The 21,024-nt window shown below is 39.5% G+C and overlaps 1 protein-coding gene across 10 annotated transcripts in view; it reads left to right on the top strand.

The window, feature by feature from the left end:
* MCTP1 (multiple C2 and transmembrane domain containing 1) overlaps positions 1 to 21,024 on the top strand; it is a 506,242-nt gene that overhangs the window by 403,002 nt on the left and 82,216 nt on the right. For 7 of the 10 annotated variants that reach the window (XM_040622086.1, XM_040622080.1, XM_040622078.1 and 4 more), the window contains one exon: positions 8,514 to 8,633. The exons of the other annotated variants lie outside the window; for them this stretch is intronic. In XM_040622086.1, the coding sequence (XP_040478020.1) occupies positions 8,514 to 8,633 (120 nt within the window). The remainder of the gene's footprint in view (positions 1 to 8,513; positions 8,634 to 21,024) is intronic. 10 annotated transcript variants of the gene reach the window in all.

Here is a 21,024-nt window from a genome sequence, read left to right on the forward strand (position 1 = left end):
CACACAAGCCACACACACACACACACACATGCATACACACATCCAAAGCACAACAGAACACAACACACCAACAGTCTTGTCAGTTTGGTGTCTGGTTGAAACTACTCAAAAAGAAAGCAGTAGAGGGAGCCGTCACAATTCTCAATTCTAGTTGGGAGAAGGGAAGAGAAGGCACTGTACGTGAACATCTGTCTGAGGCTCTTTGGAACATGGTTAAACTCCTTGTATCATTGTGGAATGACCCCAGGAAACAGCAAAACGAGTCGGAGCAATCCAGTGGGTCTGAGATTGTCACCAGTTCCCTGCTGTTTATTTTAGAAAACAGTCCGAACAAAGCAAAATCTCTCTTCAAAAGAGCAACGTCTCATACTTTAAAACCACCTTGAAAAAGCTGTCACTACGCTGGGAATTAATCGGGTTCATTTTGCCTATCTTCTCTCCTCTTTTCATTGGAGGTGGAACAAAAGGCTGTAGTGGAACCAACCAGAAATAAAGACCTTAGAGCAGGTGGTGATGCCATCTGGCTATTTAAATCAAGGCAAAACCAACCCCTTTCCAGAAGATGAGTTTCTGAAGACTGATGATGTGCAGAGTCTGACTTAATCCAAGGGAGAATAACTGGGCAGAATGGGTTCACCTCCACTTCTTCAGCCATATTTTTAAAAAGTGTTAAATGTAAATAGATGGTGAGAAAGAGACTTGAGCAAATGCTAATGATTGAGTGAGATTTTTTTCTATGCTGCTGTCTCACCCTAACTCCTTAAGTCAGAATTCATGCCATCATCTGGGAAATAGACCTACCCTTCTTCTGTATACACTTCTTAAGGATTTTATTTAGAGAGAGAGTGAGCTGGGGGAGGGGTAGTGTGAGAGAGGGGGACAGAATTCCAAGCAGACTCCTGTCCCAAGTGCAGAGCCGATGTGGGGCTCGATCCCGTGACCCTGACTGAGGTCATGACCTGTGCCAAAACCAAGAGTCGGGCATTTGACTGAGCCACCCAGGTGCTCCATTCTGTATACCTTTGTTTATCTGCATACCATTTCTTCTTTGCTAAGTCGAGGATGATCTATTGTCTATGTGAGAGAATTGGCAATGTTTCTCAGAGCGGAGTGGTGGTAGCATCTGAGACGGGAAAATTTTTCGCTGGGCAGGACTCTTCCACCTAGTGGAGGATGTTTTACACCCTGGCCCTACCCACTAAATGCCAGTATCTCCCCTCTCCCCCAACCCCTGCTGTGGCAATGAGAAATATCCCCGCATATTTCCAAATGAACCATGGGGGAGAGACGTGGCAGCACAGAACCCAAATGTTGGAGAGTTGACCCTCTTCTCTTCCTTCCCTCCTTTCTCTCCCTGCACCTAAAAGGATTTAAGAAGCATTTGATGTGATTAATTTGCCAAGAGAGCTTTCATTTGCTTTTTACTATGCTCTTGAATCATATTTTTAATTCAAGAATTTTATAACCTTGCTGATGATGGCTTTTTCAAAAAGAAAAGTTGCATTTTTAAGTCCCACTTTACATTCTCTAACTTTCCACTTTAAGGCCAGTCTTATTGGTAGAGTTGAAATACATCCCCTCCCCCTTTTTTTTAAAGATTTTATTTATTTACTTGTCAGAGAAAAAGAGAGCACAAGCAGGGGGAGCAGCAGGCAGAGGGAGAAGCAGGCTCCCCATTGAGCAAAGAGCCCAACAACCCAGAACCCCGGGATCATGACCTGAGCCTAAGGCAGACACTTGCTTAACCAACTGAGCCACCCAGGCACCCTGAAATACTTTGCTTTTAAGGATTGATTACCTTAAACAGTTTTTTTTATGTACTGCTAAGTACCTTATAGTTGTTTCTTGTTGTTGTTTTGGTTTGTTTGAAAGCACTGCCTAGTTCCTCTACAGGCAAATGCTATTCATTTATCATCTTTCTAATTTGAGGCCTCTCTCAGATCAGAGAATATTCCCATACCAGATGCTCTCTGTTAGGTTAAGCATATATGTACTTTTGACACATTTCCTCAGTCTCTTTTACCTAAAGTAGATATTATTGGATGATGAAACAGACGGGAAAACATCAGCGAGGGAATGCTGGGTGAAAAATGGGTTAACACTGGGAAGGCCTGAGTGTGAATGTGTTAAGTTTAAGGAAAAAAATGCATTGAAATTAGGGAGGAAAAGGATTTTCTAAAAGGGCCGTGAAATAATTAATTGTTTTGTAGGAGAGGGCCTTTCCATGTAGGCAGAGAATTTTTTCTTCACTTCTTTCTGAAGAGACAGTCAAATAGAGAAGCTCATCTCTTAATTAGAAAGAAAAATACTCATCAAACACATCTCATCACTGGAGAGCTAATGATCCACAGCTGTTAGTCTGAAAGGGCAGGCTTTTTTCCTGAACAGTAGGAAGTGTTAATCATTTTGGATGAGATTTCTTTTTAAAATATACTGTAGTTTGCAAAAGAATAGGATATTCAATATTCCAACTTAAATGATTTTTTTGAAGTGTTCTCCCCCAGGGATACTGTCATGTGTTACACTGAATGATCATTGAATGCAGACATCTTCCACGGCACTTCAATGAGACCATCAATTGATGGGATGATGGGAATGGCCCTGTCCTGCCTGGGACTCTTAAGACCCCAGGCTCAAGGAAAGAAAAATCATGCGTGTCTTGCACCTCCTAAGAAATGGCCTTGCTCTAAAATCTTAATATTTGGAATCATTCACTCTGCTTGATATAATTTGCCTTGTTTAAATAGGAGTGAAAAGCCTTAGCCCACCTTCACCTAGCTTCTGAGTGAAAAAGGGGTTTTTTTTTGTTTGTTTAATCTTCATGTGAAAAAGTAAGGCTTTTTTTTATCTGTAAAAATGTAATTGGCTCATTCATTTTCTAATTTCTGGCTGTACTGGCACCTTGCTAACCTCTTCTAAACATTTTGGACAGAAGAAAACCCCGTTTAATAGAAACCTTGTGAATAGCCAACTTTTGATTATTCAGAGCCATGCAAGATAGTGAGAAAGGGGAGGAATGACACTGGGCTCCACAAACCTCGTTTTGACCATTAGTTGTTGACCTCTCTGCCATGTGAAACCTTTACCAGAACGCCTAAGAAGTGGTATTCCATTTCTTTGCACTAATGCAAAAGTACCCAGAGCTAGAGGAAGGAAATAGACATACAGAAAATCTGCAAATTGAATGATCAGTCTGTAAATAATTGATAACTTTAGAGCATCAATGTTCGGTATAAAAATCCTTCCCCTTAGAGTCAGTGGAGTACTGATGGAAAAACAGACTGGATTGGGGATTGGAAGACCTGGTTTTGCCGCTTAGTAGCAGGTGTCCCTAGACATCTCAAACTTGAACCTATTTGCAAAACACACCCAGTAGTCTCTGCCTTCCCAGCCTGCCTCTCAGGACATTTTCCCTCAAGTTCATTGTATGTAATATGATATATATATTATGTATGTATGTAATATATATATTATATATATGTATGTAATGTATATATGTATGTAATATATATATGTATGTATATATATGTATGTATATATATTTGGATGAATTATATTATTCACCTTTCAATAAATTATAGATTTTCAAAAAAGCCACTCTGAATATTTATGATTAAAACTTAAATAGCTTTTAGAGTCTAGCCCAGATAGACACTGAATAATTGCATTTTGTGATGTTGTTGCTAGTGTCATAGGCAAGATAACATTGATTAAGATAAAAGGTATTTGGATTTAAAAGCAAAAAAAAATTATGAACAGGAATTGATAGTCACAAAACTGCTAGTTCAGATCAAGATTCTTTTATATCTAGGGGCATGAGGTTGTTTAAAATGGTTAACATTTAAAAGCCTGATTAAGTCTGGAGTTCACAAAATCTGCAATGTGTGCTAATGCCATTTACTAGAAATAATGAGTTTATGTAAAGACCTGGGTTTTTCTTGTTTCAGCTATTAGCAAAAACTTTTAACAGCAGCCCCTCTATTGAACACTTATGATTTCCTTCTAACAAACCCCTTTCACACACAAATCCCTCTAAGAAACCCCACCCATCTTCTATAACTGCCTAAAGGGGAATTATGATATTGACCATTCTTGGAGCATTCGTTTATAAAGTCTCTGAAATTTTCAGAAACAATTTTAAATGTGAAAAGCATCAAATTGATACTACTTGGACTTATTGAGTACTTTGTGATAAAGTATTTTCACATACATTGCAGGAGTTGTTCCCCCACGGCCAACTTGTGAAATAGGCAGGTGTTACCATCTCCATTTGATAAATAATAGACTCAAATAAAAGAGAATAACTGACTTGCTCAAGGTCCTGTGAGGATCAAATAGCAGACATGGAACTAAAACCACTTCTTCAGTCTTCTGGTCCAGACCATATTTATTATGTCCCATTGTCTCCTTGGAAAACTAATATGTATCGGTTAGCTTTTGCTGTATAACAAACCACTCCATAATTAGTAGCTTAAAACAACTACCATTTATTTAGTGATGATTCTGTGGATAAGCAATTTGGATCAGGTTCAGTTTGGGTTCTGGAAGTATGGGTCAGGATAAATGCTAGGACTTTAATAATTTGTATTTATATTCTGTGAATATGTCAGGGATTTTTTTAAATTGTTCCTTGATTTCTTTTTCTACCCCATTTTAGCCTGTTATGATATCTGACTTTATTCTCTCAAACTTAGGAATAAGTGGAGTCAGGACCAAGGATAGATCCTATATTGTCTTGGCTTTCCTGGCGTTTCTCTGAGATGTCTTTCATATGCTGCCCTAGGAGGACACTGAGGACCTGGTTTTAAGTGTAATCTTGTTTTTTTATAGGAAAGAGGAAGGGATCAATCTCAGTGCAGGTGGGCCCTGAGAGAAGGGAAACTTGAGTGTGGAGACAATAAGCTAAAAGACAGCCTTCCTCCTCTGAGGGCTCTCTTTATTAGACAATCCTCTCCTGCTAATAAGTATTATAATCATCACTAATACTTCAGTGAATGGTTGCTTTTTTCTTAGTGATTTCTAGCAGTCTGAATCCAGAGACCATATCATATCTTAATTTTCAACATCAACTATTGTGTATCATGTAGTAAATATTCAGTAAGTATATTTTATTGTTAATTGGTGTTTATGTTCTTTTTTACTTTGACCTTTTGAAATCTCCAGTTAGATACTGAGGAAGAAAAAAAATGAATGCTTTTGTGTTTAGAGTGTATTCAAAACTCTCTTGTTTTTTTTTTTTTAGAAAAAAAGGTATTCTCAACAGCAGAATTTCCTTACCTTGTTACCCAAATATTTGATTCTTAAAGAAAACAAAATAGGGAAGACTACTTTTCCACTGCCAAGATCCATGAAACTAATGAAATTCTACCTTTTTTTCCTCTTCTATATCTTTCCCCATCTTATGTTCTGATGCCTGTGTTGTTAGGGCATATAAATACCACAGGTATTAATTAGACGTGTTGTGTCAGTTCTGAGCGTTCTATTTTAAGAAAGCTATTGCTTTCTTATGGACGTGGATGTGGTGAGAGGATGATGTCCACATTGGAGACATGCCCAGAAACCATACCTTGTGGGCTGGTTCTTAAAGCAACTAGTCATGTTGTATCTAGAGAAGAAAAAAAGCATGATAGATATCTTGATTCCTTGGTTATCATCTAGAAAGTGTATTCTATGCAATACCCGTCCTCCAACTAACACCAACACATAGACATTCCAAGTAACTTTATTCTGGGTGACATCAGAACTCTAACACCAGTGAGTGGACATTACAGGATGGAATATCTGTGCTTAATAAATTTAAGATAAATACAATTGGTGACATTTAGTTGTGGAATCATCTGAGTCCCATCCATGAGGCCAGAGCACACCAAGTCAAGTGATCGTCCTCAGAAGAGGCAAACATAGAGGAAGGTCCAAAAGGGAAGACGGTGGTCAGGCCATAATACAAAAGACAGTTTATGACTGCCTGAGCAGAATGGAAAGAGAATCTTTCTGTGCCTCAGGGAGAAAGTGGTTAGTGGCAGCCCAGGTTGTAATTCTGAATACATGTTCATGAACTTACTTGATGTTATATAGTGGCTATATAGTACTTTTACTAAAACAATAATTTAGTAGATTTATGTTCAAAGAACCCAGTGCCTATTTATTCATTAATGCAGCAAATATATATTTATTGAACACCTTCTATTCCTAAGCACTGTTGTGGGCTCTGGGGGTAGAACAAGAATAAAAAGTCCTTATCCTTAAAGAGCTTATGTCCTAGTAACTGACTAAATTTTGCAAATAATTGTGTAAAGAATTAATGTGGATTCTAGCCAAAAATAATTTTCCCTTTTACATGTGTTCGTGTCTGTCAAATTTGCCTTAATTCATTTCCTGAATAAAGAATTATCTTTAAAAAATACGTTTTAGGGGCGCCTGGGTGGCACAGCGGTTAAGCGTCTGCCTTCGGCTCAGGGCATGATCCCGGCGTTATGGGATCGAGCCCCACATCAGGCTTCTCCACTATGAGCCTGCTTCTTCCTCTGCCACTCCCCCTGCTGTGTTCCCTCTCTCGCTGGCTGTCTCTGTCAAATAAATAAAATCTTTTAAAAAAATATGTTTTAATAGAATAATCATAACCATCAATTATAATTTGTATCATCTTTATATATATTGCATAAATTTCAAAAATTAAATAGAAATATTTTATTTTTCTGGAAATCCTTCTACTTATGAAAGTAAAGATGAGCCTCATGTCTCATTAATTGATACATTTGAGATTTTTCTTATTCAGGAACTTGACTGTACAGTTACCATGTAATTCTGTCCAGAAGTCATTTCTTAGGTTACTAAATCATTATTTGTTGGTGTCCATCTGGGTTATGAATATCCCAAGAATTCTGGATTTAATGTCGCATAAGACAACAACAACAACAACAACAAGATATCACAGTAATGCCATGAAATCATTTTAAATAGTAGGGAAGGGATGTCAAAAGTTATCGGTTCTACAGACCTGTGTGTTTAGAAATGAAAACACTGAGGCAGAGTGACTTTCTAAGGCCTAGAATCTGTCTTCTGGTCCTTAGGCCATGGGTTTCTCTACCACTCCGCACAGGTTGATTTTCTCCACCATCTTACTAGGCTGTGGACTTGACAGAAGCGCATTAAGAAGGCTGTAAACGGCGCATGCTGCCCTGCCTGACATGAGTGTTCTCAGGGCACTGCTCCTAACCCTCGTGGCCTGTCAAATGCCTGATGTCTATGTTGCCCCAAGCAGCTGGCTCCAGTTCCCACTTACACTGCGGTTCAGCTAAATCTCAGCAGGCAGATGACTTTCCAGTTTTCAGTAATGGAATAAGGATTACCTGAGGTCCTTAGTTGATATTAGTTGACTTTCTGAATTTTGTAAGGTATCGATAAACATTTACACAATGATACAAATATTTCCTGAGCACTTACTAGGTACCAAGAGTGTGTTAACTTCTTAACACATTTCAGCTCTTTAATTCTCACAGCGTGTCAGGTGAATAGTCTTCTGAGCCCCATTTTACAGAGGGAGGGTGGTGCCGGGAGTGATGGGGCTAGTCGGCATTAGGAGTGGAATCCAGCTCTTCAGTACCTTCAGGAAAGCATCTGACTTAATATTGCCTTATGTGGCAGCTGGGGCCACAGACCCAGAGAATTTAGATGATCTCTTCAGGATTGTAAGAGAGTGGGGGGGTGGGAGGGTGAGGGCAAGTCACACTTTGTACACAGCGCTGCTCATTTTACAGTGCAGATGCTCTTAGAATGGCTCCTCCTGCTAGGCTAGGTGCATTCTTAATATAGTATTTATCTTGTAATTAAAAAATAATTTGTATATGTAGAGAGTCGGTTGTTTTCAAAGATAATATATATAGACATTTAAAATTTCCTTTGACAAAGCTATCCTATTTTTTAAATAGCTGTTTGATTTCTATGGTAATGCTAAATGTTAAGCCAACCTATTTTTACACTTATTGGTAGCAGTGCTTTTATTCGTAATGTGAGGTCTTTGGCTCTCTGGTGCAGACTTGGTATTTTCATCTGCCTATTATGCGTGTTGCATTGTGAGATTCAAAAAAAAAAAAAAGTCCATGATATTAAACAGTGATTCATTCTCTATCATTAAGGCAGATAGACCAGCTAGGTCTGACAATGCAGTGAAGCTCATTTGGCAGCCTTTTTTTTTTTTTTTTTCTAACTTTATTTTGTCCAACCTGACAATAATGTCACAGACAAGAAAAATTAAAATTGCCTTGTTGACAGTGTAATGATATCAGTTTTCCTTTCTAGAAATTAAACAAAGTAAAAATCCTAACAGTAACTTTCCAGGGGTCAGTTATGCTTTTAGAAAAATGACTAACAAGTTCTCGAGGCTTTGTTTTCAAGATGAATCTTTCCGTTCTGAAGTATTTAGTTTTGTGTTTTTGAAGTGGGGTATGGATAAGAGAGTCCATTTAATGAAAGTCAGAGTTGACTCATCTTTTTTTTCTCTCCTTCTCCCCCAGCTCTTTCTCTTTGTTGTCTGGAACTTTGAGCTCTACATGATACCACTGGTTTTGTTGTTACTATTGACATGGAACTACTTCTTGATAATATCAGGGAAAGATAACAGGCAACGTGATACAGTAAGTTTCTGCTTTCTTATTTGTATGTGTTTTTGTTCTTATTCCTTGTCCCTCTGACAAGATCAACATTGATTTATTTTTACAAACCAGAGATTCTGTTCATAAATACTCGAGTTTGGAGGAAAGTTTTAATCCGTTCAAAACTAACAACTCTTTGGTCCTAACATAAGAGGAAATATTCACCTATTTCAAACATGACTCCTCTTGGTGGGAACTAAAATCAAAAGCATACCAAAGAATGAGCTGTGACTTTTAATTATAAATGGGTTGTTTCAAATGAATATTTCTTTTACTCTCCTTATTTGTTTTTATATCTTAATCTTGAGTTAAGACATATCATAAAATTATTTATGATCAGACCAAATGAATGCATTTTATTTAAGACATTTTTTTGTAGTCTGTCATTGGAAGGAAGGAAAGATTGATGATTTGTTGGCCTGCAAAAGTGCATGAAGTACCTTAATTCAATGAACATTCACTGAACAACAGCAAATATCTGTCTTTGTGTCAAGGGTGTATCAGGATTACCAGCTCGAGGATAAAGAGCCTTCATTTAACCTAGGGAAAGTTATACTGAGCCCACCTGCCCTCTCTGGCATTTTTGAAAGTTTTTAGAATCTATAAGACCACTTCTCTCTCAAAAAGAGTTTTAGAACGAGAAGCAGAAGCTAGCCACATTATAATCATATCTCTTGTTCTCCTGCCAACTTTCATTCCCCTTAGATTATCTCAGTCACTACACCCTTGGTGAACATACGACTTCAAAAACCTTTCTGATATATAAATGAATGGGAGGAAGGTGTCTTCTCCAAATAGGATATCTGCAATTTGATAACTTCATAGATAGCTATTGAGAAGAATGTAAAGGTTCGTCAATGTGAGATTCTTTTTGGTTGCCATTTGTCTTCATCAGATTACATTTTTTTTTTTTTTTTTTTTGCCATTGAGGGTCTACATTTGATTTATAATCAGGAGTTCTTGCCATCTACCATGTCCATAATGGTGCAGGAACCAAAGTTATCTGATTTTCAGTTTAATAGTATTATATAATATTTCATTATAGTAGCATCATAATGTTTGCACAGACACACCTGTGACATAAACCTTTTCCCTTTTAAATAACTCAAGCGGGGTGCCTGGGTAGCTCAGTCAGTTAGGCATCCAGCTCTTGATTTTGGCTCAGGTTGTGGTCTCTAGGTCCGGAGATCAAGCCCCGAATTGCATTCCAGGCTCAGTGCTCAGTCTGCTGAAGATTCTCTCTCTCCCTAGCCCTCTGCCCCTCCCCCCACTCACATGCACAAGCACAGCATGGTCTCTTAATTAATTAATTAATAACTCAAGCAAAATATACTTCAATTGGTAATACAAGCTGAATATACTTCTTCAGAATAATTTTATCATCAAAACAGAAAAAATCCTGATGCATAGCCACCAAGTACATGTCATGTTGCCAACAACACACCATGTTTATTTTCCTATTTTATTTGTATATATTCCTCTCTTGTGATTGTATATTTGAGGGAGGGGACTCTTTATTCATCATTGTACTTGCCACTTTATCTAACAAGTGTCTTGCAAATCTGAAGTGTTGAAAACATTTTTTGTAAGGTTTATCAAACCCAACATGAGATTGTTAATAGAGATTTTAATGGTTAGGCAGTATCAACAGACAAGAAGTTATTATTGGCAAGGATTTTATGGATATATATTTAAATTGCACACTGAGAGACAAGCCCCAAATGCCATAAGCACTGGTGTCATGGGGACTAATAGGTACTTTTGTCAATTAATCCAGGATGTTTTCTTTAAGAAAATGGGACTCTCTCAGACAATTGCTTTTTTGTGCCATTTATTTCAGGGAGATTGTCGAGAGAGAAGAATATCTACTTTTCATTCAGTTGCCTTGAGACAAATTTGCAAATAAGATTATTTGCAAATAGGAAAAAGTGGTAATTTAGTTTCAGCTTCTTAATCCTATGAGGCGGCTTATCGTCAATATTTAGTCATTGGTTTGAGTATTCATACTGAAAAATTCTGTAACTATAGATTTGCTTGTTATCTTCTCCAGAATATACCTGCCTTGGCTGGAAAGGTCCACTTGTAGAGGGGAAATGGTAACATATAATATATCCTCTTGTGCTTACGATTCTTTAAGAATTTTTATAACTATTGAAAAGTTAGACTATGTGAATTTCTCAACCGCTCTTTTTTTCTTCAAAATATAGTTCCAAAATTGTTATTTACCGGATCTTTTAGGCACATGTCTAACAGAGCTTCCCCTTTACCCACAGACATTGGATTCCTCAGCACAGCGCACTGTGGAAGAGTCTATAGTCCAGGTTTTCATGGAACACAGGCTACATATACTCCATAACTCTCAGTAACTACCTTTTATTTGGCCAAAACACACTGTCCACACAGTCTGTTCTTCCTGGACACCAGGGCAGCAATCACAACACGTCATTCAGTTTTCTATGCAGTGGCTCAGCTGAGACCTTATATAACTCTTAAATTCATTTTGCCTAATTATGTGTCTTCTCCCATACCTAGCTATGCATTTGAACTTGTTCCTTTTGAAAACAAGCCTGGATTATACCTTGCTGGTTACAGATTATACACACGTCTATACATATACCTATGTATACATATGTACACACATTATACACATACACATCTATACGTATACCTATGCATTCATGTACCCATACATACATATAAATATGTAAATCAAGGGAAAATATTGGTAGGGGCTGCCATGCTTTGTCTAATTGACTACTCCATAGTGCATAGCACCGGAGGAATGGTATTTTGCCCTAAGTCCTTATTGCTATCCCCAAAAGCATGCAGAACCTTTCAACATGTGTGAAAACTTTAAGCAATCTCTGAAGTGCATTAATCACCCCACTGCGTGATTCCAGAAACTTTCCTCTTTTAAAAGAGTGAGAGAAGGAGGGAGGGTGGGCGGGCAGGCAAATTTTCTCTCATAAGAAAAATCATTTGTACATTCAGCTGAGAACATTCAATTAGGATGAAAATGATAAAAGAAAAACAAATCAAATTGACCTTGAGCTTTGTATAGCAAGAGAAAAAAGGGAATGACATTTCCATGACATAATAAGTTGAAAGACAAAAGAAAACACTGTGAAAGATGAAAAGTTCGTAGATGGGTAAAAATTCTGTCTTCACCATATGGGTTGATAGTTGAGATTAAGACTAAAATAGGAAAGGATTTCTTTGTGTATTTGCTGTTTATTACGGAGACCATGTCCTTTCTTGGATACTTAAGATCGCAGGAGCTAAAACCCCACCTTTTCCCTACCATGGTGCCTGTTCTGGTTTAATGAGAGAAATGAGATGTAATCCTTGCCGAGGAAGTTATGCTGCATTTAATGAGCTGAACCCTTTGAGGACGGGGTGAGGAAACAGCCGGTCCTGAGGCTAATGCCATAGACTCAGAGGTGCACAGGAGAAAGAGGCGTGGTCAGAAATGGTATCTCACCTCTGCTGTTTCCCAATTAGACTTGTCAGAAATAAGCACTCCTACATCTGAATCTACCTACACTCACACCGTGACATTAAAATTTCTGGCATGAGAATTGTTAGGCTTTTCCGGGGGCGGAAAAAAAAAAACTTTAATAAATACGTGCTTTGTTGAGAAATGTCTCTGGCATGAAGGGGTTATAAAGACAGCAATGTCATACTTGTCTTGGTTTGAGCTGTCACTCCAAAACTTGAGGAAAACTCCCCCCTCCCCACAGTGCCCATTAGGCTTGTACCAACTATCCACATTATAGTTACCGTGGACTGAAATTTTTCAAGTAAAAGAGTAGATGCCAGGAAGTTGTCTTTCTTTGGATTTAAAAACCACTGAATCCTCATTACACCCTGGGCACCCCATTAGGCGTTTTGTCTCATCATGACCTTCATCTCACCCCTAGGAGAGAGAAGCTGATTTTATCAGCCCAGCCAATGGGTTGGGTCCTCCTAAGTCAAGGGCCGCCCCGTCTCTTCCTCTGTGGCAAGCAAGGGAACATGCTTTGGGTGGAATGAGCACACTGCAAGAGCCCTTCCTTGAGAGGAAGGAAGCAAGTCTCAGACGAGGAAAGACCTGGGTTGGCCGAGCAAACCAGGGGTCTCTTATACCCCCACCCCAGGAGACGGGTGTCATATTACTACTTTACAAACAGGGAAAAGGGCCAGAGAGGTTCAATAGCTTACCCAAAGGCACACAGTTAGGAAAGGCATGCAGTTAGAAAGTAGCAGAATGGGTACTAGAGTCTGTCAATTGGTCTAAAGTATGTACCTCTAACCACCGGTCAAGTGCATTACTCTTGAGACTGTATTTTGATACATCCCATGTCTTCCTGGGCACCTTTAGAGCAAGTTTCTCCCTTGAGTTTTAGAAGAGCCAATAGCATTAACTGCACCTTCAAGCACACAAATTGATGGAAAACCCTCACTACCCCCACTCCACTTCCGTCCTCCATATCCTCCTTGCTTTCAGGGAACTGGAACAGATATTCATTAAACAACTTTATGTATCAGGTATCCTGCTAGACCTTTTGAGACACATCATCTATTTTAATTCTTTACAATAACTTTATCAAGTAGATTATCCTAAATGGTTTTATCATCATTTTACAAACGAGGAAATTCAAAACCAAAGAAGATAAATAATGAGCTCCATGGAGGACGTGGGATATGAACCCAGCTCTTCCCTCTTCTGAAACCCAGGCTGTTTTCATGGTATATGCTTGGCCATGCTTTTCCCAAGGGCTTACTTTCTAAGTGTCGAGAGCCTTATGTGGAATCCCAGGTATCCCCCAAATCCTTATGAGGTTCCCAGTGACCTCTCAAGAATTGGGCATGGGGCCCCTATTTGATCCCAGGTGACCCCACTGATTTCAAAATTGTTCATGACCTGTAGGACTACCTTCAGTCCTACAGGTGAGCATGGATGGGAAGAGAAAACAAAGCTGAGAATCCTTCACATTAGTGAAAAAAGTCTTTGAATTATTTTTGACATACAAAAATTCTTCAAGAGGTGTTTTTTAATTACGCTTTAAAAGAACATTCAGTTTCACTGTCATGATATTCCTCCCACATAGCAATCTCACTTGCCTAATCAATGGAGGCATTAAAAGACTGAAGAGTAGGGTAAATCAATGAAATCATTCTCTGATTCACGATCTGACTGTGACACAAATTGAGCCAAAGTCTGCTTTGCTAAAATACTTTAGTAAATACTGAAATGTGTTGTTCGCTTCCTCAAATGGCAAAGCCCTCAATTCTGCTATCCCCTTTAGAATGGTACTGGATATTGTTGTTGGATCTGTTCCAATTAGGCCCAGAGTACTTATTTCTAGAAACAAACCTTATGAGGGTAGAATGTTCTTTGCTGCTAGAAATGCTGGTGATGGGACAACTTGGGATGGCCCACCAAATACAAGCCAGCCAAGAAACATCTGCTTGTTTGACTTGAGTTCCTGTGAATCGAATAGATTTATCATTTTCTCAGCTAGTTTCAAAGAAGTCCATGGTGCACTATTTGAATAAATAGAATATTGAACAAGCGAAATATTGCTAACAGAATCTAGAGGCTGGCCAAAGTGGAGCGGAGAAAAGAGGACTCCATAAGCAAAGCACTTTGAATGTACAGTTAGACCTTCTCTACTTCAGTACTTGATCATTCACGGAAAGTAACATAGACCACAAGCCTCCTCTGTTTGCATCTCAGTACCAAAAAAGACCACATACTTGCTCTTAACAGAAGCAGCACTGAGTCATACAGCCTGTAAACACATCTAAAAATGGATGATCACTTTTTTCTTCTTCCTGCTTGTTTCAACAGCAATTTTCTCAATTTTTTCAGAAGGTCACCAGCTTGCAAAAATCTGAGAAGGACCATGAAAAGAACCAGACCTTTCGTTTTCTAACACCGTCACTACCATAAAAAAAAAAAAAAGTAGAAACCAACAGCCAATCAGATGTCAGTAGGAAAGTTCATCCCCCTATGACTCCTCTTGAAGCTGTTCACCAACAGCTTAGCTGTGCCAGATAATCGCTCACTGTACAGATTGATGTCCCCAGACATCAACGATTATCACCTCATCAGGCTCTGGACATTAACCAACAGATACCACAATTTTTCCCCACTGCTCAAATGTCCCCCTCCTGACCACCATGCTATTTACCTTAGTCTTGGGGGATGAAAAGGCCTTCTACCCTGCAGATTTCTCTCAGACTCCAGCCCCTAAAGCTCTCTAAATTCACCCCAATTTAGGTTTGCCCGATGTAGCAAGTAGAGATACAGAGGCCTAGTTAAATTGGAATTTCAGATAAACAGAGATGTTTATCCTAAAATAATACTCATTATTTATCTGAAATTCCAGTGTAACTAGATGTTCTGCATTTATTTGGCAACTTTATCAGCTGCACCTTGGTGTTTTGTTTTTGTTTTTGTTTTTTTACCTCAAGAGCTTTAAGAAGGTGGTCTGTTCTGATTGTCTGGCTACTTTGGTCTTTCTCCAACCTCTTCAAGCATGGTATAGAAGACTGCCTTGTCAGCAGGTCCCATCCAAACCATGGATAGATTCAGCTTTACCTCCTCTGTATTCCAGCAGACTTATTTGTATGTTTTTTTGTTTTCAAGGACAGAATATTTATTGAACAATAGGTGAGAGTACTGGGTAGAAGCAGGGGGAGTCACAAAAATGAACCAGAGGGTGCCACTGCTCTTTCGTACTCTCTTTGACCGTGAAACAGCTGTTCACCGCTTGGGAGAGCAGGAGACCAAGGTTATGCCACTTGCAAAGACTCACACAGCAAGGCTGGACCAGAACCCAGTTCTACCTGGTTCCCAGGCCAGCGTTCATCCCTGTCCTCCCCTTCCTCGGGCACCCTTTCAGCAGGCCCTGAAAGGGCCAACACTTGGTCTGGATAGCACAGTAAGAGGCAGGGAAGGAAGGAATGATGCCTTTCTCATCATACAGATGTAGAAACTGAGGTCCAGGATAAGTTGGTAACCTCTGCAGAGCCAGTCAGTTTGTGTGGGACAGACATGGTGGCCCAGGGAGGGGCAGCGCAGGCCAGGCCTCCAACTTCGTAGAAGCACACACGCTGGGCCAGCTCCGAGTTGTCCTGAAAGGCACGTGCGCTGCCGGGGGCGGCCGTGCGGGCTGGCACAGTGTGTGGTGCGATGCCGGGACAGGTGGCTGCGGCTCCTGAAGGGCTTGCCCGACGAGCCGCACAGGAAGGGCTTGACGTGCAAGTATGACATATGGCGGCTCTGCAGCCGCCTCACTCACTCCGAGGCTCCTCCTCTAGCTGCACCGCCAACTCGTGGGGGTCCTTGATGGCCTTCAGGAGGAGCAGGGGGTGTCCTGGCCCTGGAGGTCAAGGCCTCACCACCGCCACCAGGGGGCGGTGAGGCGGGCGCGGGGCGGGCAGGGGGAGGAGCAGCAGCAGCAGCCGCCCCGCCGCCGCCTTCCCCCTTGGGGGAGAGGGAAGCTTTGAGGAATGGTGGATGTGGGAGACCGGGGCTGAGGGTGGCCCGGCTGGTGGCTGCGTTGGGAACAGCAATATCCGGAGCAGAGGGTGTTTGTGGCTTCCCAGATAGTGATACATTCTCTCTATGCCTTCTATTCTTTTCTCAAAAAATAAATTTACTAAAGTAAATGTGTGTTTTTCGTCAGGCATATTTTGTTTTTTATGAAAATTGGATCACATTAAGTGTACTGTCAGTACACCCACTTTTTATAGCAGCACTATCTAGAAGTTTCCCTTAAATCACTGGGAAACCACATGATTTTTAGTGACTGCACAGTTTTCACCATGTGACTACTTAATTTTTCCTCAAGCCATCGTATTAGACGTGTTTCAGAGATTGTTGCCATCTCAGATAATGCTGTAGATAAATCTTTGGACCAAATCTTTGGTCAGGTCTCTGGTAATGCCCTTTGAGGCAATCATTGTAGGAGAATTTCTGTGTCAGAGTTTGTGTGCATTTTGAGTATTTTTGGTTTAGTTAAATTAATACTAATTTGCCACCTGGTAAAATTATAATATTTTATGTATATATTCCTGGGTAACCACCTAGCATTTTTATCATTTTCTCTGGAGAGCCATCTCTGACTTCCCTCCCACTCTTGCCCCCTACCACCAGCCTACCGCTGCCGACACATACCCTCAGAGGGTAGATAATCTCGCCCCTCTGAGACCCCATATCCCTCTCACTGTATTGTAATAGTAACCTCACTGTGGGTCTTCGTTACCAGCCTGAAACTGTTCTCATTGTATCTGCATTTGTGTATTTAATCCCAGCACGGAGCAAGATGTCTCAGACGTGGCAGTGTAGTAGTTGCTCAAAAAAATGTTTGATGGATGAAGAAGTATTTTAGTCTAATCTTTATTTCCAAGTCAAAAATTGTCTAATTTTTATACGTAACTATTTCCATTCAGTGAAAGTCTGTCGAACATCTACAGGCACAGTGCTAACTGTTGTTCAAAGATGATTAAGACAGGGTCCTTGCCCAGGACAGTTTGTGGTCTAGTGAGGGAAACAAACGACTGAATCAAGGGCATGAATATACCAGGTGCAGTAAGAGACGTGTGTATGGGATATGCCGGGTGTGCAGCCAAAAGACGTTCAGATCACCCCAGACGTCTGTGCATGTGCTGCATAGTAAAGAAAGGGGTCTGTTTACCTGTGACCACTGCTCTCGTTCCATCCTTCAGTCTGTCCCTTTCACTCCATAACTCCGTGTGTGCCTTTCATGCTTCTTCAGTTTATTGACTGTCTCTTTACTCTCTTCTCAGACTGTGGCTAAACTTCAAATTGGAAAGATAAAATGGTAGAACGCTAGAAGATGAGTGTCACCTGTACGTGACATGTCTGTTCATATAAAGAAAGATGTAAAGGAAAACATTTCTATTTTTAAAAGTCAATTTATTAAAGACCCTCCTCACTGGAGGGCACACTTCTTGCTTTGGATCTGTGAGGACTCAAGAAAGAATTTAAAGTTAGTGGTAGCCACCATACAGGATGCTCACAATTACTCTCCTCTTTTGCCTAAGTCCTTTCCAACTTGCTCAGAGTCTCCAAAGATGCATGTGAGACTATAACAAGGTAAAGAGGTGAGCTCCATTCTTCTAGAGGTTGTCTGCCCTGAAATCTAGCTCCTTTTCCACTAAATGAACTATCTTGGCAACCTTGAAAGAAACCTGAAGGTCTTGCCCCCGTATTACTCATTTTCTCTTATTTGGGCCCAGATGATCCCTGTAGCCCCCAGAAACTCCTTGAAAAACCAACTTACTAAAATCCCTTCAAAGCCTCCCTTGTATCCAAAGAATTCGTCGTGTAGATGATCTCTAAAGTATCCAACCCAAGCATTTACCTGTATGTCAACCAAATGGTTTAATTGTCTCCATTCTTCCAAAAGGTCTGCCCCCATAATTTTGTCATTTCTATAATTGAAGAGGGAGATGGAGAAGAGGAGGAAAAAAGGGTACTCACAATTTTGGTCTCAGTTCTCAGGGTGGCTGTGTTATTCTTACTCTCACTATTTTTAGTGATAGCTTATTTGTTCTTTCTGAATGATTTTGCATTCTCCTTGTAGCTAGCCAAAATTCTTTCAAACTTTATGGTGAGGGAGGTAGGATATAGGGCCAACAGAAGCTCCTTGTGGCTGACTCATGACCCCATGACTAGTTTGCATTACTAGTCCTGAGCATTATGCCCTTCTTAATGAATGGTGTTGGCACAGGGTTTCCTATGATATTTGTGGAGAGTTTTTTGTTTCTGGTTCAGAAAGGTGATAAGAACGTACAAGACCTCAATTAACAAACTAAAAGTAGAAACCAAATGGTATGTCTTTATCTGCTTGTGGAAGATGTTTGTAAATCAGAACTCTGATAGGGATCCAGTAATCTGAGAGTTTTGTATTTATTTATTTATTTATTTATTTTTTTAGTGTTATGTGATATACATTTATCAAGAGCATGCAACTTTAAAGTCTTTCCACTGTCTTTTACATAGAACTGTAATGGTACATGTAGGTAACCAAACTAAAATATGCCTTCAAGGGCATTTCCTGTCATTTGGTACTGAATTTATTCTATCATGCAAGAAAAAAATAGCTATCATATCATATCATTTGTTTAAAAAAATAACCAAATATTCCATTAGCATGCTTAAATGAGAGAAAGTCAGTTCATGTAAAAGTTTCCAAGTGAGTTACACTCCAATGGCAAGCCTCAAAAACATCTTAAAAATGACTGTTACCCCAACTCATTTCCAGTTGGTAGAGGTTAAAAACCCAAACTTTGAAATTAGGAAGACCTGGGATTTAATTCCAGACCTTCCTCTTGTTAGCCATGCAAATTTGTTCGTTCCCCTGAGCCTCAGTTTCCTCACCAATAAGACAGGGATAATACCCACCTTGCTGAGGTTTTGTGGCGATTAAAGAGACAACATACTGTGTTAAGCATACAGTGCGGGCTCGGTAGAGGACAACTAGGCGCCTGCCCGTGTAGAAAACAGGACAAACCAGTGTGGGTACAGTGAGGGTTTAGACACGTCACTTCCTTTTTTGAAAAGTTCCCTTGTAAGTGCTCTTGAAGCGGATGGTTTTCCACGACCATCAGTCTTGGTTTTAAGCTTGTAGGTAAAGACAGTGGCATTGCCACAGAAAGATTTCCTGTGTCTGTAATCCCCCTGCTATGTGCATGGAAATCCCACAAAAATAAAAACGGTATTTTTATCAGGAAAAAAAAAAAAAAGCAGATGAAAATTTGACCAGTCCTCTACAGATGAAAACTTCTTGGTAACTGAATTTTACAGAAATACCATAAATAAACGCCGTTTTCCAGATCATACCAATAGATATTTGAAAGAAACATTTTTCTTGTTTATTGCAATACAAACCTCCACCAGGCACAAGGCATAAAGACAAAGGCCGGCAGCACTCTGAGCAAAGAACAGGGCATTTTCCTGAAACTGTCTTTGAGACCAAAAGCACAATTCTCCTTCCTGACAGCCTCTCTCTGGATGTCGCCTAAGAGAAGGAGAAAGGTAAACCTACACTAGCATACCAGGCCTGGGCACGGGAACTAATTTTAATAAATCAGAATAGAACATGAAAATGTCAACTTAATCAAGCATTTAAATTTTATTAATCAAGCCTAATTTTTATGAGTGCAAATAATCACTGAAGCTGGACAAATTTGTTCTCGATTGCATCAGAAACATAATTTTAATATTTAATGGACTGATGAATTTAAATGGAGAATTATCTTTATGAAACATGCTCTTCATAATTTGCCATTAAATGAGAAATAAAAAAAATCAACATAAATCTTACATAAAGGTTATTTAACTAAATGTTGGTACTATAAATATTATAAATGCATTATGCACTAATTTAGCAATCATACAGTACACTACATAAAGCAGAAATGATAAGTGGACCAGGCAAGCTTTTCCTAGAATATAGAGCTCTTGTGTTATATTGTGGGAAGCTCGTGATAAAACGGTTACGGAGGTTTTGTGTGAGGTTTCGTGAACATTCTTTTCATTCAGGCTTTTATGCTGCAATGCACCATACACCATAGACATTCTTTCCAGTTCAAATGTAGGTCTAAACCCACATGGGCTTTCTTTTGTGAGGTGATTATTCTTTACAAAGAGAGAGAAAAAATATTTTATCATTATTATTTATAGAAAAGGGATATAAAGAAGAAAACTAAAGTTTTCGGACTATATGATTTTTTGACATTCAAAACTCAGTCTATTTTTAGATTTTTCTCACATAATGTTCTCAGGCCTCGAAATATTCTAGGCACGAGAAGAACAGAAGAAAAAGAAAGTCAAATTAGTGTCAGAATATTTTTCTCTACAAATGTCCACCGATTCCCCTCACCCCTTCCATTATCTCCAGCCTACTGCTTCACATAGGGAGTAGCTGTGAATTTCTGTGAAAAGTGAATCAAGCCTAGCAGAGCAGTACGGTCCAAAAGTTTGCTAACGTTAATCTCCAATATAAACGATTTTTTGTTTTGTTTTCAAATTCTGTTGTTCCAAAAGTGTAGCATTTTCCTCTGTTCCACGTGCTAAAATATACACTTACCTGAAAAGCAACTTCTTGACTATTGCAGCTTTCATGCTCCCACGCCTGTCTGCAGGGGTTAGAGCAACGCACGTTTCTGAGAAGATTGGAGGATGGTACTCTCATAGAGGTCACACCTCTCCCGCCTCTGGCTTTGCAGAAAATGTTTTAAGTAAAAATGTGGACTCTTCATACATACTTAAAAAATAAAAATTCCTAAGGTTGTTTCAGAATTTCAAACATTTAAAATTGTGCCTTTAAAAAAAAATAACAAATTCGTGGTTCTG

Source organism: Ursus maritimus, unplaced genomic scaffold (assembly GCF_017311325.1).
Source record: "Ursus maritimus isolate PB19 unplaced genomic scaffold, ASM1731132v1 scaffold_5, whole genome shotgun sequence".
Taxonomy (NCBI): domain Eukaryota; kingdom Metazoa; phylum Chordata; class Mammalia; order Carnivora; family Ursidae; genus Ursus; species Ursus maritimus.